This window comes from Prionailurus bengalensis, chromosome A1, assembly GCF_016509475.1.
Source record: "Prionailurus bengalensis isolate Pbe53 chromosome A1, Fcat_Pben_1.1_paternal_pri, whole genome shotgun sequence".
NCBI classification, from domain to species: Eukaryota; Metazoa; Chordata; class Mammalia; order Carnivora; family Felidae; genus Prionailurus; species Prionailurus bengalensis.
Window position 1 is genome coordinate 143,541,020 of NC_057343.1, and position 24,537 is coordinate 143,565,556.

A 24,537-nucleotide genomic window follows, 5' to 3' on the forward strand; every position below is an offset into this window, starting at 1 on the left:
AGATGTGCCTATTCCAGACATTTTATAGAAATGGGATCATAGAATATGTGGTCTTATGTGACTAGCTTCTTTAACTAAGTGTAATGTTTTCAAGGTTCATCCATGTTGTAACATTTATCAAGCACTTCATTCCTTTAAATGGCTGAATATTGTACGGATATAACATGTTTTCTTTATCCACCCATCAGTTGATGGACATTTCGTCCACTTTTTGGCTATTATGAATAATCCTGTTATGGCTGCTCATGTACAAGTTTTTGTATGGACCCTTGTTGTCATTTCTCTTGCATATATACCTAGGACTGGACTTGCTGGATCATATGGTAGTTCTATATTTAACATTTAAAGACCTGCCAAACTGTTTTCCAAAGCAGCTGTGCCATTTACACTCTCACCAGCCCGGTATGAGCATTCCAATTTGTCCACATCCTCAGTATCACTTGTTAATGTCTGTCTTTTTGATTATAGCCATCTTAGTATGAAGTGGTATCTCACTGTGGTTTTGATTTACATTTTCCTTTTCATGTGATATCGACTATTTGTATAGCTTCTTTGGAGAAATGTCTATTCAGATACTTTGCTCATTTTTAAATTGGATTATTTGTCTTTTTATAATTTGTAACTGGGTTGTATATATTCTGGATATATTCTGGATGCAAGTCCCTTATCAGATACATGATTTGTTAATGTTCTCTCCAAGTCTCTGGGGGTTTTTTTGTTTGTTTTTTGTTTGTTTGTTTGTTTTTTTGTTTTTGTTTTTTGTTTTTCGCTTTCTTGATAGTATCATTTGCAGAACAAAGGTTCAAAATTTTTGATGTGTTCCAACTTACCTATTTTTCCTTTTGTTGCTTTTGGTGTTTTATCTATGAAACCAGGGCTTAATCCAGGGTCACAGAGATTTACTTCTACATTTTCTTCTGAGAATATTATAGTTTTAGCTCTTACACTTAGGTCTCTGACCCATTTTAAGTGAATTTTTGTGTATGCTGTGAGGTAGGGATCCAATTTCATCCTTTCACATGTGGATATCCAGTTATCCCAGTACCATTTATTGAAAAGGTTATTCTTTCCCAGGTGAACTATCTTGGTACCCTTGTCACAAATGCAGCTGATTCTAACACACAGCTCAGGGTGAGAATCACTAATCTTGAGACTTGTTACAGGAAGTCACATGTGATTATATGTTCTAACTTCTTGATTTTCTTCAATAGAGCAAAAGATGGGTGACTAGCTTCTAGGACACTTATGTAATGAGCCCATGTATAATGATAATGGCTTCCCCTTGAAAATACATCCTAGGTCCTCAGAAAGTACGTTAGGAAACCCATTGATAACTCCCCACCATCAGTCCCTTTAAAACACCCCTGTATAGGGATATAAGTACCTTGAACACAATTGTTTTGCATATGATGCAGTTTCTTCCCCAGAGATATGTGTACCAAAGTGAGATGGAAAAAAAAAGTGTTTTGTGTGTTCATGACACAGTCTTCAGTGAAATCAAATGTGTGATCACCACAATCTTATACATAAATAGTGGCTTCATCAAACTCATAAATGCTTATGGGGACAGATTATTGTTATATTACAACATGTGTTAGCTTCTATCTTCTTTATGTATCTATGTATTTATAGGTAATGTGACAAATATTGTAGTACTTCACGATAATTTTGTACCTTATACTGTTCGGAAGTTTTATTTCCACACAACCAAAGCACTAGAAAGTAGACTGTGAACTGCTTCAGTAGTTTGTGGTCCTCCTCCTGACCAGTTCTCAAGACCTCACTCTCTGACATGCAGTCCTACACAGTCTGTAAGGGCATAGCCTTTCAGGGTCTTCATCTCAAGTCCACAAGGCTCTATAATCCAGAGCCTTTTTTCCCACTCACTAGCAGAAGGTGGATAAAAGTACCTTCTTACAGAACTGTTTTGAGAATTCAATGAGGTAGCCTACATAAAGAACATACACATAAAACTTGAGATACAATATGTGTTAAATAAGCTGGTAGCTTAAAAACAAGAACACCTTTATTGCAGAATGGGATCGTGACTCTGTGGACATGGAAAGAATATAACCACGCATACAAGACTATAACCTGAGACACGCATATAAGAATAATATGGAACAGTGGAACATTTATATTCCCAACCATTCTTCTTGCTGGTAAGAATTCCCCTTATGAAATATACTGGTGTAGCTATAACTTCAGTTTCTAAGACGTGTAACATATTCTCTCCCATGTGAGACTCTTGTTTCAGAAAAGTATCAGTGTCAAAAATAGCTAAGTCGCACAGTCTACTTATCATGAACTGCATATAAAAAAGATATAATGTCATCTGTTATCTAGGGATTTTCTCTATTTTTCAGATTAAAGGACATGGTGTAGTTTGCTATACAAGCAACACTATCTTCATTAGGTTGTTGATTCCATTTGTGAAATTTAAATCTCTGAATAATGACTGATGATGTTTGTGGGAAATGAGTTTTCAATAATCACACAAGTTCATGTAAATGACCTCATTTTATTATGGCAAGGTAATGGAAGTTTTTACTATGGTAAATGTTTGGGCTCCAGACTGATAGGGACAAAGCAGAGCTCTCTAATTAGCTTCTTAAGATAGGCACCTAAAGGACTGTTCAAAGATCTTTGCTGTGCAATGCTCACTACCCACCCCAGCTTACATTAATGATTATGGCAGTAAGTAGGCAAAGAACTCTGTGAAGAAAAAGAACCATAGCATGTTGTTCATATTGACCGCTTAATGACAGAGACCTATCTCTAAACCAGTGAAATGGGCATGTTTCGTCCATGTCTGTAACAGCCAAACTGGAGTTTGGTTGCAGTTTTATGTTGCAGTTTGTTTTGGCCAGGCTACTTTGAATAACGGTAGCTAGTATTAATAGAGCATTTATTATGTGCCACATATCACTTTAGATGCTTTACATGTATTATTGTATTTAATCCTTGACACTAGGACATAGATACAACCTTGGCACGGAGAAACTAAATGATTTGCAAGATCATGTGGTTTGAACAGGTGATAGAATTGGGTTTGAGACTCAGGCAAATTAACTCCTGAATTCCCAACTTCTCACCACTATGCTAAACTGTCTCCTTAGTAAGATGTGGGCGTGGCCTCACTATCGCCTTGAATGTCTTACGTTTCCATTCATTCAGCTTATTTTCAAGGCTCTATTACCAAATATCTCTATTAACTTCAAATGCCACCACTAACAAAAGAGATAATCATTTCCTCCACCCTCTTCTCTTAAAAACTTACATAATGTGGTATGCAGTTAAGTATCTTTGATGACATTTTAGTATTCAATTTTAACTTATCTCAAATTTCATATTCTCCGGATTTGCTTTAAAAATAACAGGACACTGATCAGTGACTAGTTTCCAATATGCTATAAATATTTTCTAAAAGTCTACAGTTTCAGACACTGAGATCACAGCACTGTCCATTTATAAATAGAGTTTCCAGTGTTTGACTTTCATTTTCCAACTAGTTGAAGGGTGGGGCAGTAAAACATTCCCCATAAATAAATGAAATGCTATTAAATTCCATACTCATTTTGCCACTAGCTGCTGACCATCTGTCATAAAAAGCCACACCCTGAAAAGCAGTATCAAATATTTAGAATAGAAATAGGCATGATGGTATTTTTGCAGATGAGATTTTGAAAAAAAAAAAAAAAGTTACTGATTAAAAAACTCAAGAAACACCCGCATAGTAATATCTGTCCTGTTACCTCCTTATGAGCATCATCATCATCGTTACCACCTTCATCTCGAGCAACTGAGCTGTGACCGTATTCCAGGCACTACGCTAGCTAGGTGTTTTATACATAGTCTTTCACTAAATGCTCACGTAAGTGCCTGTGAGGTAGGTACTCCTAATGTTACATTTTACACACGAGGGAACGGACGCTTATAGATGGTAAGTAACTTGCCCAAGGTCACACAAATAACAAATGGAAGAGATAAGACCTAAATCAGATCTAACCACAAAGGTCACATTTTTAGCCGTTATACAGTTGACCTTTAACAATTTGAGGATTAGGGGTGCTGACCCTTGTGAAGTCAAACCTCCATGTATAACTTTTGACTCCCTCAAAAGTTAATTACTTACAACTTAGCCTACTGTTGACCAGAACCCTTGCCAATAACATAAGTGGTCGATTAACACGTGTATTATATGTTATATGTGGTATATACTATGGTCTTATAACCAAGTAAACTAGAAAAAACAAAATACATTTGCTGTACTGTGCTGTATTTATATTTAAAATCCTGTGTCTAAGTGGACCCATGTGGTTCAAACCTGTGCCATTCAAGGGTCAACTGTACCAGTGAAATTCCTGGAGGGACTTCTTTTCCTTGTTATGTGGGTCCAGGTGACTGGGTTTGCATAAATCCCATGTTCCTTAAAAAGTCATTTTAACATGCATACATAACCATGAATAAAGAATTTAGGCATGGGAATTACAAGATTTTGACTAAATGTGGTGAGGAAACATGTAACTTAAATTCACTTGATATAAAGTTATATATGGAGAGATTGTTTTCATGTATATTTTTATTAAGAAATCTTATTAAATTTTTAAAGTAGGCTACTTAAGAAATAAGTAATATTACTAAGAATAACTGCATCAGTCCCCTAAATATCATCTTTTCCTATTCATTACTGAAAAATAATTGGTAGGACTTCTGGGTTAGTCTCAGGGCAAACCAGCAGGGCCTAATATGCCTTTCTTCCAATTTCCATGATAATACCCATGAAGAATTACAAAAAGATGAAAACTGGCAAGCGCACTGGAAACTAAAGACCAGATGCCAAAGTCTCCAGGGGATTTTCACTAATGCCAGTGCTGAAGACATGAACAACATATTCTTGAATTCTACCATAAGAATCAAAACCTGGTCCCAAAGAAAACAGAAAAAGATGGATTTGCTCTGTCTACCTCTAACTATGGGACTCAGAGATCACACTACAGATAAAAAGGGCAATGAACTCCCATTAGCTGTCTTCAGAACTAGCCCGTCACGGTTTTTCCTCCCTCACTCCCAGTTACATCCCCCCCCCGCCCCGCCCCATGTCCACCAAGGCAGCAAACACTAGCCTCCACGAGAGGAAACAGAAGAAACTAGACATAGTATGGAGCATCCTTGCATGTGAACCCACCTGACCAAAGGGGGTAAAAAATCTGAACCAAACCTCAGAGTGCTACATACTGTGGGCTTAGGGTAGAAGCGGGTTTACTAAAAACGTCGGTAGAGAATCAAAGAATAATACATCATTTCTTAAACATTTTGCTTTAACTTACAAACACATATATATTCCCTTGGCAGTCTTTGAACGCAGGGCTACTGGACAGAAGTACCTACCATCTTCATGACCATACTTATAACCATACTTATGATATGGGTTGCACACTTACATGCTTCTTCTAGAGTTTCTAGGGCTGTTTTCTTAAACTGGAGCAAGGGCCTAAGAACATGTGAGTTTCAAGATTTCTGCAGAATAACGGTGGCCATGTAAATTTTAATCTCTCTACACATTCTCCCTAGAAACCATCTTGAAGAGGAAAGAAAGTAAAATCACTCCATGGCTAAAGCCTACAACACACGCGGGAGATAGAACGTGCTTAAACCCTGGATGGCTGTGAGGAAATAAGCATCTGAGGCCTGAAGAGTCAGCACCAGTGTCAACTAGAGGAGAGTCAGGCTGGGATTATGCAAAAGAGGGTCAGGGAGCACAAGAGGGAAGGACACACATTGTGCTTGGAAATATACACCCCAGAAATAGAGGGCCCCACCCGGAGTGATAAAAGATTGAGATACAGTTCTGATACCGAGTGGATCAGAGAACAGGTTACTGAGGGTTCAAAAGGAAGGGCTTGGACAGTGTGCAGGACAAGAGTGGCACTCTCAGGCAGGCACCAATTCTGACAGGAGCAGTTGGAAGGTGGATAGTAAAGGGAAAGAAGGAAGGGCAAAAGATCAGGGTCCTACTGAAACAACCAAGCATCATAGAATCACAAGAAGGTGGACCAGAAAGACAAGGGAACATTTATTTGTTTGTTTGTTTGTTTGTTTGTTTGTTTTAACGTTTATTCATTTTTGAGAGACAAAGAGAGACAGAGCATGAGCAGGGAAGGGGCAGAGAGAGGGAGACATAGAATGCGAAGCAGGCTCCAGGCTCTGAGCTGTCAGCACAGAGCCCTACACGGGGCTTGAACTCACGAACTGCGAGATCATGACCTGAGCCGAAGTTGGACGCTCAACCTACTGAGCCATCCAGGCACCCCATGGGAACGTTTATTTTTAAAAGTGCACTTCTTGGGGTGCCTGGGTGGTTCATTCGGTTAAACATCTGACTCTTGGTTTCAGGTCAGGTCATGATCTCATGGTTCGTGAGTTCAAACCCAGCGTCAGGCTCCACACTCACAAGTGCAGAGCCTGCCTGGTATTCTCTCTCTCTCTCTCTCTCTCTCTCTCTCTCTCTCTCTGTGTCCCTCCCTGTTTTTAAAAAAGTATATTTTATTTTGCAGTAAAAGAAGGTACTCTTGAACTAAGAAATAAATGAAACTATCCAAATCCCATCTGCACAGACTGCTTGCCCATCATGTCCAGGAAAGGCTGACCTATGTACATGTGAACAACAAAAAGAACCCAGCATCTAAACCAAGTTAATATGGGAGTTTAAAAAATAGGAGATGAGAATTAAAACTTTTGGGCAAATGAAAGCATTCTCCCCACTACAGCAAACAACAAACAACAACAACAAAAACAAAAGAAAGAAAAAGAAAAAGAAAGAAAAGAAAGCCACAAAGCAGAAAAAAATGGTTACATGATATTTCAACATGAATTAAATAGAATTAAATCAGCAACTGCCAATATAAAAAAATACCATGAATCAAAAATTTTAAAACTCTGACAACAAACTAAGGGAAGAAACTAAAAGAAAAGACAAAATCTCATAAATGAAGGGATAGTATACATAACTGAAAGTATGTGAAGGCATGTAAAGGATAAAAAGTGAAGAGAGAGAAGATAATTAGAATAAAGAAAAAGGGCCAGAGAGAAACACAAACAAAAGATATATAAATAAGATTCAATAATATCTATAATGGGGGTCACCGAAGAAGAAACACAAAACAGTAAAACATTTAAAACTGTAATTCACAGCTCTCTGAAATGAAAGACCTGAATGTACAGACTGAAAGAACTCACTGTACATTTAGGAAAACTGACCCAGCACAATCACTTTGAGACAGAGCTAGTAAATGTCTTAGACTTTAAATCATAATAATAGTAATAATTAAAATCTTCTGAGCCTCCAGGCAAAAGGACCAAATCACTTGAAAAGGAAATGAAATCAGGTTGACATTAAGCTTACCAACAGCAGCATAAAAAAAAACAAATAAAGAGTGGGATAACATTTTCAAGAAACTCAAGCAAAGAAAGTATGTAACAAGGATTTAATATCAGTTGAACTGTTTTTCAATTATCAAGGTTATAGAAAATGCTTCAATAAATATGCAAGAATTCAAAGAATCCTGAGAAATCTATTTAAGAATTAATTCCTTCAACTAAGAGATAGTTGAGAACATTTTAGAAAAGGACAAGGGGTTAGCAGGGAATATATTGTTCTAAAATAAAATCGTGAGTAAGGATAGAAGAACAGTATCATGTATATTACATGCTCTGATTAGGTAGAAATAATACAACTAAGAATAAAACCGGAAGAAAGGGTAAAACACGAGAGGTGAAAGTTCAATACGCTAGTTAGTTTCCTCGAAGGTACTAAGCAGAAGTCAAAGATGCCAGGTAGTAGAACCTAAGTAAAAGAGGAGGACTAAGAAAATTATATACAGATCCTCCTTGACTTATAATGGGAATATGTCCCAATAAACCCATTTGAAGTTGAAAATAGAATAAACTGAAAATGCATTTAATACACCCAACCTATGGAACATCATAGCTTGGCCTGCCTTAAAAGCGCTCAGAACACTCACATTAGCTTACAATAGGGCAAATCATCGAACACAAGCCTATTTTACAACAAAGTGTTAAATACATCATGTAATTTAATAAATGCTGTACTGCAAGTGAAAAACAAAATGGTTGTCCACGTATCAGTTGTTCATACTCTCAAGATTGCTTTGACTGGCTGCGAGCTTGCCAGCAGCATCGTACCGCATATTACTAGGGGGGGAAAAGATCAAAAGTCAAGATTTAAAGTGTGGTTTCTACTGAATGTGTACCATTTTTGCACCATCATGAAGTCAAAAAATTATAAACCAAGGACTGTCTGTAAAGATATTAGTATAATGAACACTAGAATAAAATGTAACTCATTCTAAATATTAAAAGAACTAAAAAATCAAAGGTCAAAGATCTTAATAAATATAACACAAAACAATACGACGAAGCTAGGAATAAAAATACCAGTCATAGCAATATATATAAACTCACCTCCTAAAATAAAATATTTTCTGATTGGATCATCACGAAAAACCTAACACTGTACCTAACAACTACAGAATACACATTCTTTTCAAGTTTCCATGGCACAGACACCACAAAAGATCATATGTGGAGCCAAGCTCAAATTTCAAAGGACTCAGTAATAAAAGTATGTCCTCTGACCACAAGAGAATTAAGCTAAAAATCAATAACTAGAGAAAACCTAATACATTTGTAAATTAAGCAACATGCTTCTAGAGACTTAGGTCAAGGAAGAAATCACTTGCACTGTCCCCACTGTTATATTTACCACAAATTTTGACATAAATTCTGCCTTGTCAGATACCAGGATGTCAATCTCAGCCTTCTTTTCCGTTTGTAGGAAAACTTTGCTATAATGGTACTTACCAGAAGACAATAGAGCAATGTCTATAGAATCTTGAGGAGAAGAGATTTGGCAAGAATTGTGAAATTATTATCTATGCTTGAAGGTAATTGATACTCTTTCATATGCAAAGATTTTTTTAAAAACTCATCATTTATGTACCTCTGCTGAAAATTACTTTAAAATATTAAGCAACCAACCAAAAGATCAATTAAAATTAGGAACTGAAGAATGGCGAACCTATATAATAAAAGGAATGCTGGTAACATTAAAGATAATTAAGCGTACAGATCAACATATATAATTTCTCTATAGGTGATTACAAAGTTGAATGCAGAAAAAAAACTTTTTGAAAAGAGTTATAAGATTCATAATATTATGTTTCAGAAAGCTGGGTCTACAATACCAGATTGAATTAACAAGCCCTTGAAAATAGAAAATAAGCAGGAAATCTTGATCAAGCAAGTAAAGGCACAATAAAATTTTCTTTGAGTATTTCTGCTTGCAGCCAAGATGGAGTAGCAGGCAGAGTAGACTTGCCCTCCTGCCTAAAACAACCTAAAGAAAACCAGAAAGAATAAATGAAACAAAAGTTTTCAAAACACGGAATACCAGGGAAAGGACAGTGATCCCTGAGGGGTAGGAAACAAAGGAGGTGAGTCTGATCATTAATCTAGCTTACTACCTTGAGAGAGTTTCCAGGCCCTGGTGCAGAGAAGGGAAGGTAATAGCCCAACAGAATCTCTGAGTTGAGAAGGTAGAACTGAGGGTCTAGGGAGACTGAGGGAACTAAAGTACGTAGGACAGAGCACCAGAGAAGAGAAAGCTGCACAGAAGGAGATTTGCAGAGGGTCCCATAAAGTACTTAGCTGAGCACTAATCAGATGTATGTGAGGGAACAACCCCAAACTGGGGAAGGAACCATCAGAAAGGATGAGAGAGAACAGTGCCCAGCATTTCACACAGAGTTGGAAATAGCACCTGCTCCCTCCAGCCAGATTCACAGAGCACCATGTAGATTACTGGGGAGGTTCTGACTCAGTCGTGGAGAATAATTAGCCCTAGGCTCAGCACAGGTCTGGACCTGCCTAATAAATTATAGAGCAATACCCAGAAGGATCAAACTATTTCTAAGTAACTACATCTCAGAACGAAGCAAGAAGACTTATAATAATACATAAATATCTAGCACCTAATGAGGCAAAATGCATAATATCTGGCATCAAATCAAAGATTAAAAGTCATGGAAACATGCCCCATTGTAAAGGGAATAATCATGTAGTCACAACCAACCAAGAACTGACATAGATGTTGAAATTAGCAGAAGTCATTAAAAGTTACTTTAACTGTATTCTTTATGTTCATAGAGTTGACTAGACACATGGAGGACATAAAAAAGACCCAAATGAACTTCTAAAAATGAAAACCTACAAAGGGTGAGATGAAAAATATGCTGAATAGAATTAATGGAAGATTAGCCACTGATAAAGAAATAATAAACTTACAGGCATAGCAATAAAATCTATCCAAAATGAAATAAAGAAGAAAAGTAATTTTTTAAAAAATGAAAAAGCATCAGTAAGCTAAGGGCAACTTTAAGTATCCAAGTATAAGACTGGATACTTTCATTCTTCCCAAATTAATATTAGGGTTTAATCTCATTCAATCTAATTTATAAAAAGTTTTTTTTAATTTAACAAAATAATTCTAGAGCTCAGAAAAAAATTTAAACGGTGGGACAGTGAAGAAAACTTTGCAAAGGAAATAGAATGGACAGGTGGATAACTATTTCTACCAGGTATTTAAACATACTCTAAAATTTGTATTTACAACACATTACACATTACAACAGTGAGATGCTAACATGAGAGCAGCTAAGTGAGACTAAAACAGATGCACCAAGACAGATCACAGTAGTAATAAGAACTTAAAAAATAATTAAAGTGGTTCTATAAAGTGAAAATGAAAAGAGTATTTAATAATAATAACAATATAAATATTATTCAATAATAATTATTCAATAATCAGTCTGGGTGGTCTTGGTAATACTTGGAGTAAAGTATCATTTTAAATCAGAGGTTCTTAATCTTTGGCTCATTGACCATTGGCCTTCATGGTATCTGTGAAAGTGGGGTATAGAGTGAGTTTTCCCTTCAACTTTCCTCTTGAAGTTGAATCCATAGGGCAGAAGTTTTAAGTTTTAAAGTTACTAAGTTTTTAAAATATTTTACATCATCAGATAATACTTGATTGTCACTATCGTTACGTTCTAACATCCAGAAGGATTTCCCATTGATGAGAAAGAAAAAAAACATTCCTACCATTATGACTAGGGGTTCTGCTTTTGTTTACTTAAGTGTAATAAAATATAAAATAAGTAAAAAAAAAAGAAGAAACGCTGTGATATATTGATCCTTTGAAATGTCTTAAAATAACCTATAGGCTGTTTACCAAGTTGAAATGCAGAAAAACTATACAGAAGGGGAAAGAACTTGGAGAAGCCATGTCCCCTAGAAATGATAACGTGCTTTGTGGTTTGGAACGAAGAAAAACTGAAACAGGTGAAGGAGCTCCTATTGCAAATGATGTCACTCACTCCATAACTGCCATCTCTTCTAAAATTTTAATATTTTGAAGCAGGTCCAAGAGGAACTGATAACTTTGCAGCTAGCTAGTGAGGCCTCTGATGCTCTCAGCACAGCCACCTCTCTTACTGGGATTCCTAGTTCATAAGACCCTCTTGAAATTTTCAAAAACTACCATTATCTTGAAAACGGTATTCCAAGTAAATATCTGACTAGAACAAAGTTCCAGAACCTTGGGCACAGACCAAGTATCCCTGACATTTGGCTGTCTATTTGTTTTTGCTGCTTTGGATAAGAAGCTCCAGATATCACTGTGACTGGATACTTTCTCTACCAGCAGTCATGGGTGCCGAATGTAGCATCACTGATCCCAAATGATGGCTTGCCTAATGCTATGAGAGGCATCAATTTCAAGGCCAGAGGGGCTGAATCATTTGTTAGGATCTTTCATCAAGGAACAGGAGCAGAATGAAAGTAGTTCTTCATTTACTGAATAGAAATTTGCTGGATTTCCAGAGGAAAGTTTTGAAATGCTTGATTAAATTTGGGCAAGAAATTTTACTGTTTTTTGTTTTTTTTTTTCCAAATAGGACAGGAAAGTCCACTCAATCACAGTTTAGCATACTTGGACAATATTTTTGGCCATATCTCTTGGCTAAAGCCCCGCAGTCAATATTATGTATGCTGCTGAAGAATGAAGCGCCCTTGTTCTATGGGAGATGGGTCATTAGGAGGTCAGTATCCTTCTAACACTAAAGAAAGACTTTCCCCAATCCGGAGTTAAGGGTGCCCAAACTTTTTCCAACTTCTTGGCAGGCAGAAGCAAACATATGCCAAACTTTTAAAGGTTATTCATAATCAATATAATCTTAAGATTGAGATGTGGATTTAATAATCTAAAATCTGGCAATATGGATGAACATCCAAGTCTTTGACTTTGCCAAAGATAATAGCCTCAGTGAGTTGGGGACAGAGGAAATTATTCACCCTGAAGTCAACTATGTCTCAACTCAAGACTACCCTCATTTGGCAAAGTGTACTACAGACTTTTGACTCCATTTGCTATGGTGTGCTTTTGCAAGCCAGGATTTACAACACTTCTGCCACCGAAACAAAAATCAAAGCTGATTGGATATCAAGCATGACCCATATATTTAACCACTCAAAACTTTCATATAAAAACCACTCAAAACTTTCTCCTACTTCTATAAGTCAAACCACAACAGTTTTCACATTGAAATTAGTGATATGCTGAGTTGAAGTTGAAATTTTGCTCTGCTTAGAATTTTTTGTTCTATTTCCTTTTCATCATAAAGTAGGTATTAATTTTTACATTAAAAATTAATGACAGATCAGGGTGCCTGGGTGGCTCAGTTGGTTGAGTGTCCAACTCAGGTCATGATCACATGGTTTGTGAGTTCAAGCCCTGCCTTGGGCTCACTGCTGTCAATGCAGAGCCCGCTTTGGATCCTCTGTCCCGCCCCCTCTGTCCCTCCCTTGCTCGTTCTCTTTCTCTCTCTCAAAACTAAATAAAACATTAAAAAATTAATGAGAGAGACACAGGTTGGTAAAGAATGTTTCTCAAATATGTTTCTATGTGTAATCACATATAAAAGAATGTGTAATCAGTGTCTAATATTATAAAAATTAATTCTTCCAAAATTTTTGTGCATATGTAAATTCATAGTTCTCAGAATCTCAAAGAGGTCCATGAATCAAAAACCTGTATAAAAATCCACTCCTCTGATTTAGATATAACATAACACACACAGTAATCTCACAACAGTTCAGGAATTATATGGAAGAAAATCAAAGCACTACACTTAGAGAAAAATACATAGCACATTTCAGGCTGAAAAAGAGCCTTCTGACCAAAACAGCAAACAAAAAACTGATTTCAGCAAGAAAACACAAACTTCCGTAAATGTAAAAAGTCACAAACATTCCCAAAAGAGAAAATACAAATGGAATATAAAACATTTAAAAATTAATTTCTTTAATAACCAAAGAAATTCAAGTTAAAATGAGACAATTTGCCTATGATATTAACAGAGGTTTGTTTTTTTTTTTTAAGCTGTATAAGGAAAAGTTGTGACAGTACATGAGAATTCTCATACACCAGTGGAATAAAAGTACTGTGGTACTTTGTTGGAAAGCAATGTTATAATGTCTATCAAATGTTTTCAAAATGGTCATTCTCTAAATACTGCAGGATATCTCTTATACCTGGAATCTAAAAAAAAAGAGGGTGGCTGAACTCTTAGAATAGAATGGTGGTTGCCAGGGACTGGAGGGTAGGGGAAATAGGAAGATGTTGCTCAAAGGGTACAAACTCCAGCTATAACATGAATAAGTTCAGTGGATCTAATGTACAGCATGCTGACTATAGTCAACAATACTGTATTATAGGGCACCTAGGTGATTCAGTCTGTTAAGCGTCTGACTTTGGCCCAGGTCATGATCTCAGGTTCATGAGTTCAAGCCCCGCATCAGGCTCTCTGCTGCCAGTGCCGGGTCCACTTTGGATCTTCTGTCCCCCTCTCTCTGTGCACCCTCCACCCCCGCTCGTGTTCTCTCTCTTTCAGAAATAACAAATAAATATTTTTTTTAAAAAATACTATTGTATACTTAAAATTTATTAAGAGAGTAGATCTTAAATGTTCTCACCACACACACAAAAATAGTAATTATGGGAGGTGATGAATGTGTTAACTAACCTTATTGAGGTAATCACTTCCTAGTATATATGTATATCAAATGATCACGATGTGTACCTTAAATTCACACAATGCTTTATGTCAATTATATCTCAATAAAGCTAGAAAAATGAAATTAAACTATATCATTTTTCCTTACCTTATGAATTCACCAGTCCTAAGTGAGTCAGAGAAGAAAAAGGTTTCAGACACCATTCAACTGGACTATAGAACCCTAACCACCCAGCGCTCCTTGACTATACATCTCTGATTGCTACTTCTTGCCTTGCAGGTGAATGATGAACTATATAGACATTTTAACAAAATTAACCTCCAGATTTTTAAACAAAATTTTGTTTAACATTTATTTACTTTTGAGAGACAGAGAGAAACAGAACATGAGCGGGGGAGGGGAAAAGAGCGGGAAACACAGAATCTGAAGCAGGCTCCAGACTCTGATCCGTCAGCACAAAGCCCGACGCAGGGCTCGAACTCAGGAACCGTGAGATCATGACCCGAGCCAAAGTCGGACGCTCAACCGACTGAGCCACCCAGGTGCCCCAACCTCCAGATTTAACTCGATATCTATTCTCTTCACTATCCAAAATCAGGCAAACTTTTTCAAGGTTTGTGTTCAATACAAGAAAAAAAATTTTAGTGTATGCAATGAAACTGAGTGACATTAAAAAATAAATAAAATAGTCATTCTCTAGTTTAAGAATTTAATTTCGAATAATTTCTATCTAGTGGGAAAAAATCCAAAATATAGAGATTTTATGAATAAATTGTTTACTCTAGTGTTATTAATAAAAAAATAAAAATTAATCTATATTAAGGGAATAGTTAAGTTGACATATCAAGGTATATGATAGAATATGCATTCAGGGTCCCTGGGTGACTCAGTCGGTTCAGCATCTGACTCTTAATTTTGGCTCAGGTCATGATCTCATGATTGATGAGACTGAGCCCCACATCAGGCTCTGTGCTGATAGCTTGGAACCTGCTTAGGAGTCTCTCTCCCTCTCTCTCAGCCCCTGCCCTGCTTGTGCAAGCTCTCTCTTAAAATAAATAAATAAACTAAAAAAAAAAAAAGAATATGCAGCCATTGAAATAATGTTTGTAATGGTTTTTTTGGATGACATGATCAAAATTGATGATGTATTAAGTGAGGAAAAAAGGTAGTAAAAAATACTAAGAAATATTTTAAGGAAATATGACACATATTTATGGTAGCTGTTTCCAGGTAAGATTTGGGTGATTATTTTTATCACAAATTACTTTTGTGATACTTTGCAAATTATCTACAATGAGTATATATTACTCATACTCGGGAAAATTAAATAAAAATAGAGTAACTGCAGAACACGTGTACATATCAAGTTTAGATCATGGATAAGGGACAGAAATATATATATATTTTAAATGTTTATTTTTGACAGAGACAGAGACAGAATGCGAGTGGGTTAGGGGCAAAGAGAGAGGGAGACACAGAAGCAGAAGCAGGCTCCAGGCTCTGAGCTGTCAGCACAGAGCCTGACGCGGGGCTCAAACTCACGAGCTGTGAGATCATGACCTGAGCTGAAGTCGGACGCTCAACTGAATGAGCCACCCAGGTGCCCCAAGGGACAGAAATATTTTAAAGAAAAAGAAAAACGTCATCTTATATGAATGAGCAAATAATGAGTATAAACTTTCAAAACAACTAATGAAAGAAGAAGTTTTGTTGTTTACTTCTTGGCTTAGCTGTTAGATGACGTGGATATGACTGAGTTCTGTTTAAATGGTAAATAATAGGGGCCCCTGGGTGGCTCCGTTGGTTAAGCATCTGACTCTTGATTCCAGCTCAGGTCATGATCTGATGGTTTGAGAGTTGCAAAAATAAGAAACGGTAAAAGAACACCCATGCCCTTTACCCAGATTATCCTATTTTTCATATTTTACTAGATATGTACACTTTATCTCTCCGTGTATCTTGAAATATGTATTGAAATACACACAATTTTTTCTAAACCATTTGAGGGTAGGTTAACGTGTCATCATGACCTTTTACTCCTACTTCATTGTATATTTCCTAAGAATAGAAACCCTACTATTTTTGAGATGGGGCCTCTGAAGTGGGATGAAGAAGGAGAGTATGAGGAGGTTGTCTCCTTCTGGTCACTAGGGACCAATCATCCACGTTTTCTCCTTCTGTAACACCAACAGAGGTTGCAAACTATTGCACTAGACAAATGCCATTCCATCAGTAACAATACCTCCAATATATATATACACGTAATTATAATTTAGATATATGTGCCCATCTATTACGTACCTTATAAGGCTTATTCTTAAACAAGGGTAAGATAAAATTAAATACAAATACAAGTTGATAGTTTTCTTTCAGCACCCTCGAAAGTGTATACCATGTCCTCACCTTGGACGCCATTTTTCTACACTGTGGCGGTAAACAGGAGAAGGACTGTCATCACTTCCAAAGCGGAGTCCCGGTTCTGCTCCCCAGATTGTACCCCCCTTACATTCTGCCAGTTCTCTCTATCACAATGCACTGTTTTATTACCTTCATAGTGTTTATTGCTGCTGGAAGTCACCTTGCTTATTTATGTGTTTACTTGTTTATTTCCTGCTCCCCCACCCCGCCCTTCCCCACTAGAATATAAGCTCCATGAGAGCCAAGATCTTGCCTCTTGTTCATTCCTAATTCCTTCACCCCTAAAACAGGGCTTGGCTCATAATGGGTGCTCATTAGATACTTATGCACAGATGCTCCCTGGCTCACATTCCAGCTCTACCCGCTGCTTGGTTCTCTACTCTCCCAGCAAACAACAGGGTAGGTCCCCTGAGGGAGCAAACAATACCCTATCCTACATCTTAGAGAAGCTTCTAAGCTTTGTAAGCTGAACTATCATTTTTCACACAAAAGCTATCATTCTCACTCAATCCTGTCAGGCTGTTCTTGCCGTTTCTTCCCTAGGAGGGAAAAAAGGAAGATGTACAAGTACCTGATGGTTTTCCACACATCAAAGCCATCCAGAGGCTTGGTGCCTTTTGTGCTTCCCTTGGCCAGCTTCACGAGAGTCGGCAACCAGTCAGAAATGTGGATGAGCTCCCGGTTCTTCACACCCTTCTGCTTCAGCAAGGGGCTTGCCACAAAGCCCACCCCTCGAATGCCTCCTTCCCACAGGCTCCATTTTCTTCCTCGAAGGGGCCAGTTATTGCCCCCTGCCAATGTCTGTCCTCCATTATCTGAAATACAGTTAGGTCTTTGCATGAGGACAATGCTAGACACATTTAAGAACAGAAAACTTCTTTTTTTTAAAAAAAAAATTTTAAAAGTGTTTATTTTTTTTCTTGTGGGTATTATTTTATGCAAAATAAAAAAATTATGGAGAAAGAAGACATACATAATTTTGAAGTTTTTTCTCCATGTGAAATTTTAAGGCACTGAAATTGACAATACAAATTCTCTTTTTAATTTATTTTCATGAAAACTGAAGAATTCCTTTTTTTTTAATATGAAATTTATTGTCAAATTGGTTTCCATACAACACCCAGTGCTCATCCCAAAAGGTGCCCTCCTCAATACCCATCACCCACCTGCCCCTCCCTCCCACTCCCCCATCAACCCTCAGTTTGTTCTCAGTTTTTAAGAGTCTCTTATGTTTTGGCTCCCTCCCTCTCTAACTTTTTTTTTCCTCCCCCTCCCCCACGGTCTTCTGTTAAGTTTCTCAGGATCCACATAAGAGTGCATGTTTATTTATCTTTGAGGGAGAGACAGAGTGCAAGCGGGGGAGGGGCAGAGAGAGGGGGAGACACAAAATCCGAAGTAGGCTCCAGGCTCTGAGCTGTCAGCACAGAGCCCGACGCGGGGCACCGTGAGATCACGACCTTAGCTAAGTCAGACAGTCAGACACCCAACCGACTGAGCCACCCAGGCACCTCAAGAACAGAAGACTTCTATGTTGCTTTTAAATGGTGCTTAAGAACTAAAAAGATACCTCCTCCTTACCTCTTCCAGTACCAAGAGGTACTCAACACTCCTTTTTCCACTCAACACTCCCTCCATTACACAGACATAACCAGAGGGCAGTGTGGCACAACTCTGACATGAGACCTTCAAATCCCCTTGGATAAGGTCACTGAAAAACAAGGAAGCCCCCTGAAGATATCTGCTTGGGACACAGCCCTGTACTAATAATCAATGATGAGGTTGCAATTGCATGCAGGCAATTTTGTGTCACATAGGAGAATGAATCCAGGTAAGCTGAGCTCCCCCCGGTACACAGAAAGAAACCTTAGGGCACCTATGTGGCTCAGTTGATTTAGTGTCTGACTCTGGATTTCAGCTCAGGTCATGACCCTAGGGTTGTGGGACTGAGTCCCTCATTGGGCTCCTTGCTGAGTGTGGAGCCTTCTTAAGATTCTTTCTCCCTCTGCCCACCTCCCCCCCCCCCTAAAATAAAATAAAATTTAAAAAAGAAACTTCTGAGTGAAATTTCACTTAGTCCTACCGAGTGGGGACAGAAGACCTTTTCATTTTACTCACCTGGAAAAACTTTCTAACATTTACACTGGTAACTGAATTAAACGTCTACTCCCTAGTGGTATGAACTCTTTTTTAAGTGTGAAAGTTGAAAATTTCTCCAGTGGGCTCAACGTCTCTGTAAACAGAGCAGTTGGGTGGAAAAAATAATTGCAAGTAAAGTTCCTCCTTTCTTGACAGGATGGCAAGACAAAGCTTCGTCATGCACTGTGTCCAGGGAAGAGGGGTATTCTTCCAAAACAACTGAAGTTGAAGCCAGAGGAGAAGTTACGAGAGTGACTGAAATTAAGTATCTTACCAGCTGGTTGCAGCTCAGTTAGAAATTAAGTTGGACCGTAGGGAAAAAGAGAGATATTGCTTTTACAGTGAGGTTGGAGAATCATCACTACCTCGAAAAGTATCCATACATTTAGGTGACTCTAGAGACACATTTGAAATAACCCTTATTTGCATACATATTACACTTCGATTAAATCTTTTTTTAGAAAACCACTGTTATCCAAAGGAGCCACATGAGGGCAGTATGACAGACCTGCTCTGTGATGTAAAAATCTAACGCAGAAATCAAGATCAAAGCCACAGGAAACACACAGGAGGAAAAACAACTAACATTTGTTAAGCACCTACTATGCAACAGGCAGCACTATAATTTTACATGATCTCTCAAAGAATCTAAAGTCTGATCGGCCTGGAATCGAAGCCTCATGCTAACCACTCAGTAGCTGTGTGACTCAGGGCAATACCTACCTCGGTTTCTTTATACGTAATGTGGAACTAATGATTCCTACCTCAGGTACTATGATGAAAATTAAATGACACCACTTATGATCACTGCTTGGCTGAGTACCTGGCACAACCTAAGTGTTCAATAAATGGTAGGTAGTATAATTTATAACAACTCAGTCTAGTATTATCCATTTTGTTGTTAAAAAAAAAAAAAAAGGAGTTTGGCAAGTCCAAATAGCTAAAAAGTGGCAAAGCTAGGCTTCAAACAAGGTCTGCATGACTCCCCAGGTACCTTCTGCCCTCAGAATGCCATGTTCCTGACGTCCCTGGGCTAGAGTGAGTTTTATGCCTACGGGCCACATAAAGCTTCACTTCCCTAGGAGAACCACAAGCAGAGTAAATCTCAGCAAAGTGTATACTCTTCCTCTTGATATAGCAGAAGGTGATGGTATCTCAAGGCGGTTATAGTTCCCTTTAGAGGAACCTTTGTTGCTGGTAAGGAATTCAAGGTTCTGCCTCTAAGGATGCTTCTGCTCATCCTTAACACACTAGGTCCCCGGATCTTCTGTGTGCTTTGCGAAGGGAGGGAGAAGAGTCTGGAGCTAGACTACATGAAGATAACAATTCTGCAGCACATGGGTGGGTGACAACTAGTCTTATCATTTGCTATCACAGACTTAAAAGAACCTTTCCTAAAACCCTACATCTCTTCTTGACAAAAAGTAAAGGCCCAAACAGTCACCCAAGCCAGTTTATTCAATACACTTTCTATTTCCTGTGAGCAAACCTGTATATTCCCAGCAAGAAGTCGCCATCTTTTGACAGAGGGAATTCCTCTGTATTGCTTATACCTCACAGAGTATGTCACCCAAAACCAACGTTTCAAAACTTAAAAGGAGGCACTGTTCGTGTTATACAAAAATACACTGGAAAGAAACGTTTACACTCTGTGCCCTGAGGTCAAGAATGGCTGAGCTGGCACTATTATTTCCCTCTGTTGTCTAGACTGCCATAAACGATACTGGCTCAGGGCTTGTAGCAGATGCCTGTTGTCTGTATTTTAAATAGATTCACTCCTTTGAGAGATCATATAATCTCTTCCAGTTCCACACACTTGTCAGTGCTCAATACAAAAATACTGGATGATGATGGTGGAGGAAATGCACATGGAGATGAGGAGGAGGGGGGCTGGGGCTGCGATCTGACGCTAGGAGCAGGTCTGACTCCAAAAGGAAAATACTCTGTGCTGTAAAAGAGAATTTGGCCACTGTGGCTACTGTGGGAGCTGGAAGGGGTTTCTACATCTTAGCAGGGGAGGGTGCTGATGCAGTGAATAGGGCTGTTTTTGCCACTGCTCACTGGGCCGTTCTTCCCATCGGCAACGGTAAGGGATTCTATCATCTGTTATCAGTCATGTTTTCAAGAGCACTCTAGAGAGAAAGCACTGTCAACTGGCACACTGCAATGTCTCTCGGACTCCCCTATCACCGAGCCAACAGCACAAGTGGCAGCATAAAGAGGGTGATTTGGCTTTGCCAGGGGTCTGCATCTCTGCAGGTGACACCTGCCTGAAGGCTGCCACTTATCAGCTAAGGGGTAGAATCCACAGTTGGGCTCTTCAGAAATAGCGTTGTGCATCAGTTCTAGCACAGTCCCCTGGGTATTTCAAGAAGTTGGACATAAAACCTGATCACAGGGGCGCCTGGGTGGCTCGGTCAGTGAAGCATTCGATTCTTGGTATCAGCTCAGGCCATGATCTCGTGGTGATGAGATCAAGCCCCTTGTCAGGCTCCACACTGAGGGTGGACACTGCTTGGGATTCTCTCTCTCCCTCTCTCTCTGTCCCTCCCCTGCTCACATGTGCTCTCTCTCTCAAAATGAATGAATAAACTTAAAAAAAAAAACCTGATCACAGTTGCAGCAAGAATACAATAAGCTCGGAGGTGGGGGACAGGGAAAGTGGGTGATGGGCACTGAGGAGGGCACTTGTTGGGATGAGCACTGGGTGTTGTATGGAAACCAGTTTGACAATAAATTATATTTGAAAAAAATAAATAAATGGAAAATGAGCCTTAAAAAGAAAAGAATACGATCAGCTCATTTGAAATAAGGTTTCCAATATTGCTCACTTAAATCTGACAAATTAAAACTGAAAAAGACAATGGAACCATCACCATTTATTTTCTTTTTCCTTTCTTTTTATTTTTGAAAGAGAGAGAGAGAGAGGGAGTGAGCAGGGGAGGGCAGAGAGAGAGGGAGACACAGAATCCAAAGCAGGTTCCAGGCTCTAAGCTGTCAGCACAGAGCCCAATGCGGGGCTCGAACCCATAAGCCATGAGATCATGACCTGAGTCGAAATGGGATGTTTAACCAACTGAGTCACCCAGGTGCCCCACCATCACCATTTCAAACATGGTTCTTTTCACTTTCTGTCCTAATTTTCTTTTGGGCAGAAGTTACCTTTTGTTCTTGCTAAGAATTTTCAAGAGAAAATTTTGTTTCATTTCCTGACTTACAAAAAATCTTCCAAATCAATATAAGATGATTCCAACTAGTAAAGGAAGCTCTGATTTTTTTTTTTTCAGGGAAATAGTTTTTCCGCAATGTTTTTGGCAGAGGGAAAACCTAATTATAAACACTTTGCTGTCTAGAAAAGAAATGTCAGAAATAAATGTCGTCATATACAGATGGTAAATTTCACTTTATTATTCCTTACTGAACAAAAATAACTGTCAAAAGGTCATGGAAAAATATCGGTTAGCCAAAGATCTGAGCCAAAGCATTAAGTATATGACCATGAAGCCTCATCCTTACCCAGCTGATAAAAGTTAAGATGGAACCATGGCAACAACATTACTTTTTAGGACGACTCCCAAACAGTATAATGCTGTGGCTTGGCTGTGGAAGGCTGCCCTGAATATCAGTATATTTCCATCTCACTGCCCCCCAATCTGGACTTATCCAAGACATCCTCCTCACTCTGACTCAGGGATCCTAAAAGAAAAAGCAAGAAAAGCTCCAACAGCCTCAAAGGGCCTGGACTTTCCTCTGAACAGGGCCAGTAACATAACTGTGACAAATGAGTAGACAACATGACTTCAAATACCAAGAAATACCAAGACACCTCCTTTTCTGAAAAAGAGGACTGCTTGCTGATGGTTGATTTTTTTCAGCCTATTTTTTTTCAAAACTTTTTAACTAAAATGCAAATTGGAGGGTTAATATATGTCTTTGAATTCATCTAGAGGATCAAGGAAACTCAATTTCCTCCTATGAAAAGATCTTGGAGAAAATACCTATCTGACACTGAATTTACAATTTAATGTTCTTCTCTGTTCCTCTTCTACATTCAATTCTTCTACATTCAATTTCTTTTTTTTTCTTCATGTTTTTTATTTAGTTTTCCAGAAAGAGCGTAAGTGGAGGAGGGGCAGAGAGAGAGGGGGACAGAGGATTTGAAGCAGGCTCTGTGCTAACAGGCAGAGAGCAGCAAGCCCCATGTGGGGCTCAAACTCACCAACCACGAGATCATGACCTGAGCATAAGTTGGACACTCAACCAACTGAGCCACCCAGGCAGCCCTGTACATCAATTTCTGACTGAATGTGCATTCCCTTCTGCCAAGTCTATCTTTGAAATAGATTTCAGGGGCGCCTGGGTGGCACAGTCGGTTAAGCGTCCGACTTCAGCCAGGTCACGATCTCGCGGTCCGGGAGTTCGAGCCCCGCATCAGGCTCTGGGCTGATGGCTCGGAGCCTGGAGCCTGTTTCCGATTCTGTGTCTCCCTCTCTCTCTGCCCCTCCCCCATTCATGCTCTGTCTCTCTCTGTCCCCAAAATAAATAAAAACGTTGAAGAAAAAAAAAAAAAATTAAAAAAAAAAAAAAAAAGAAATAGATTTCAAATCCATTCACCCCCATCTATCCCAGAGCCTCGGGTCTGGCACTCCTCCCACCTGGAATGGGGGTGACTTACAGATTGTTTCACTTTGTTGTCAGAGGTATCACTGTGAAACCCCAAACCAATCAAGCCATGTTCATGTTTAAAGACCTCTAATTGGTTTCTAATCAGGAAAAAGTTCAAACTTCAGCCCACATATAGAATCCTTTACATCTGGCCCCAATCTACTTATTGGGCATCAACTCCTGCCCTTCCCAAAGAAAGTGCCCTGTGCTGGGGCACGTGGCTGGCTCAGTCAGTGGAGCATGCGGTTCTTGATCTCCAGGCTATAGGTTCAAGTCCCACACTGGGTATAGAAATTATTTAAAAATAAAGTCTTAGGGAGCCTTGGTGGCTCAGTCAGTTAAGCGTCCGATTCTTGGCTTTGGCTCAGGTCATGATCTCATGGTTCATGGATTCAAGCCCCACGATGGGCTCTGCAGTTACAGTACAGAGCCTGCTTGGGATTCTCTTTCTCTCCTTCTCTCTCTGCGCCTCCCCTGCTCACTCACACACACACTCTCTCGCAAAATAAATAAATAAACTTTTAAGAAAAATAATAAAATCTTACAAAAAAGAAAAAGTGCCCTGTGCTTCATTCACAGAGAACTAACTTTGCCCTGTTGTTAGGGTATGTCATGCCCTTTCGTGCTCATTTTGCCTTTGTACCTGTTGGTTCCTCTCCCTAAAATGCTCTCCCTCTTCTTTCCTGCCTGACTTAAATTTTAACTCTCAGGATAAATGTCACATCGTCTGTTAACTTTTCATATACTGCTCCCCACCACCCCCCTGCCTAGACAGTGTCTCTGTACATCTGCACTTTATATACACCTTTCCTATCACACTTATCTCTATATCTTGTTAATTAGTTGTTCATGGGTTCATCTTCCAGAACTCTGCCTCCCAAGGACAAGGACAATGTCTCATTCATCTTTGCATTCCCAGTGGGTCCTTTGCATTCAGGGCCCACTGAAGAGAAGGGCTCAAGAATGGGGGTGGGGTGCAGAGTATGGAACAAATAAACAAATGGAGAAAGGGCCACGAAATATTGAGACTGAAGGCACTAAAAGTTTACTTGCTTATTGGATAGTGTTTTCTGAGCCGTCATCTAGCCATTCCATGATCTTGACTTTTAAGAAACCATTGTGTACAAAGATCCTGCTTATTTAATAGGATATTTGGGGGTGGGG

The 24,537-nt window shown here is 38.8% G+C and overlaps 1 protein-coding gene across 1 annotated transcript in view; it reads right to left on the reverse strand.

Moving 5' to 3' along the window:
* Positions 1-24,537, reverse strand: part of ARSB (arylsulfatase B) — a 172,051-nt gene that overhangs the window by 70,152 nt on the left and 77,362 nt on the right. Inside the window, exon 5 of the mRNA XM_043592749.1 lies at positions 17,144-17,387. Coding sequence (XP_043448684.1) covers positions 17,144-17,387 — 244 coding nt within the window. The remainder of the gene's footprint in view (positions 1-17,143; positions 17,388-24,537) is intronic.